At 35.0% G+C, this 2,289-nt stretch overlaps 1 protein-coding gene across 1 annotated transcript; it reads left to right on the forward strand.

Annotated features, from left to right (window-relative positions):
* Positions 1–578: 578 nt before the first annotated feature.
* LOC137643372 (uncharacterized) lies at positions 579–1,603 on the forward strand. The gene is made up of 2 exons (XM_068376201.1): positions 579–752; positions 1,055–1,603. The coding sequence occupies exons 1-2, from the start codon at positions 579–581 to the stop codon at positions 1,601–1,603; spliced, it is 723 nt and encodes a 240-aa protein (XP_068232302.1).
* The last annotated feature ends 686 nt before the right edge of the window (positions 1,604–2,289 follow it).

Raw genomic sequence — 2,289 nt, forward strand, 5'->3', positions numbered from 1 at the left:
TGGTTTCTGATGTTAAAGTTCTTATATTTCAAATTTACTACCGCTGCTTCTACTTGACATCCACGAGTCACACGCAGGGAGTCACCATTTATAAGTATCGTTTGTCCTTGTTGTAGCCAAAGTCTCAAATAAATTATTTTCCCTCTCACCGAGGTTTTCATTATGTTGTAAACCTGACATTGTATCGTGACCATCGGTATGTGAAACTGAAATTCTAACATGAATACACAGAATATTCTTATTATTTTGATATTAGTTAGTATATCCGTTATATAGAATATTTTAAATATCTTACTACACCTTTAACTATATCTAATCATAGTTTCTCCTTATTTTACACTGTATATGCTTCATATTCATTCTGACATTACCAACATTTTACAAAATAATGTAATGGATGATGCAAATAATATGAATGTATATCATGATGCATATACCGTCAATGTAATATTTGACGAGAATTTCGAAACATAAGGAAATGTATCCATAGATATTAGGGTCTTACATATTATCCAATATAGAGTCAATGATCAAGTATATGATAAAGCTTTTAATTATCTAGTAATATTTGGATACCCATGATCTACATTGGTATTATTGACAAAATATCTGAAACCTTCGTTGGTGCCATGGACAAAATATCCGAGACCTTCGTTGGTGCCAGCGACGAAATGTTCAAGACCTTCTTTGGTGCCATCGACAAAATATCCGAGACCTTCGTACATAGCATCAAGAAAATATCAAACACCTTCGTTGGTACCCACCAAGAAAATATCCGACATCTTTGTTGGTGTCATCGACAAACTATCCGAGACCTTTGTTGGTACCATCGAGAAAATATCCGGTACCTTTGTCGGTGCCATTAAAAAAAAATCTGTCACCTTCGTTAGTGCCATCAACAAAACATCCGAGACCTTCGTAGGTGCCATCGACAAAATATCTGAGACCTTCGATAGTGCTAACGACAAAATATCCAAGATCTTCAGGATACCACCAACGAAATATCCAAGACCTTCGTTGGTACCATCGACAAAATATCTGATACCTTTGTTAGTGCCCTCTAAAAACATCCAACATCTTCGTTGGTGCCATCGACAAAATATCAGAGTCCTTTTTTGGTGCCATTGACAAAATATCCGAGACTTTCGTTGGTACCATCGAGAAAATATCCGACATCTTCGTTAGTACCAATGAGAAAATATCCAACATTTTCGTTAATGCCATCGACAAAATATCCGAGACCTTCGTTGGTGCCATTGATAAAACATCCGAGACCTTCGTTGGTGCCATCGACAAAATATCCGAGACCTTCGTTGGTACCATCGAGAAAATATCCGACATCTTTGTTAGTACCATTGAGAAAATATCCAACATTTTCGTTGGTGCCATCGACAAAATATCCGAGACCTCCGTTGGTGCCATCGACAAAACATCCGAGACCTTCGTTGGGGCCATCGACAAAATATCCGAGACCTTCGATAGTGCCATCGACAAAATATCCGAGATTTTCATTGATACCATGAACAAAATATCAGAGACCTTCATTGGTACCATCGACAAAATATCCGACACCTTCGTTGATGCCATTGAAAAAATATCCTAGACCTTCGCTACTGCCATCGTCAAAATATCCGAGACCTTCTTTTGGTACCATCGAAAAAGTATTTGAGACCTTCGTTGGTACCATCGACAGAATATTCGACACCTTTGATTCTACTATCAGCAAAATATCGGAGACTTTGTTGGTACCATCGACAGAAAATCCGAAACCTTAGTTGGAACCATCGACAAAATATCCAAGATTTCCTTTGGTACAACCCACAAAATACTGATTGTTAATTTTCATTTAGGAATATCACATTTAGGAATATGTTAGCTTTAAAGGTATATGCGAGATAAGAATTGTATATATATGACTAATAGCTACGTAGAAAAATAGTTGATTAAGACTAAATATTAAATGAAATTAGTAGAAATATTTACAAATATGAAAAAAAAAATATATTCCTTAGGAATTATACGCTGCTATGCATAGAAATCCAAAATTTTCATAATAAAAAAGGAGGAGGGAAATCATTAAAAAAAATCATTATGAAATGTTAAATACATATTACAGAAAGCAGCTATCGTGAGTTGATCTTAAATGTCAAAGGTAACTATAACGCGATTTTAGTGAAGATAGCTGTCAGATATATCATACGATTAAAGGATATGTATTAAAATAACTTCTCTTTTGTAAAGGAAATCATGTTCATTTATCTAGGAAACACAAGATTTATTATTATTATT

Source organism: Palaemon carinicauda, chromosome 6 (genome assembly GCF_036898095.1).
Source record: "Palaemon carinicauda isolate YSFRI2023 chromosome 6, ASM3689809v2, whole genome shotgun sequence".
Taxonomy (NCBI): Eukaryota; Metazoa; Arthropoda; class Malacostraca; order Decapoda; family Palaemonidae; genus Palaemon; species Palaemon carinicauda.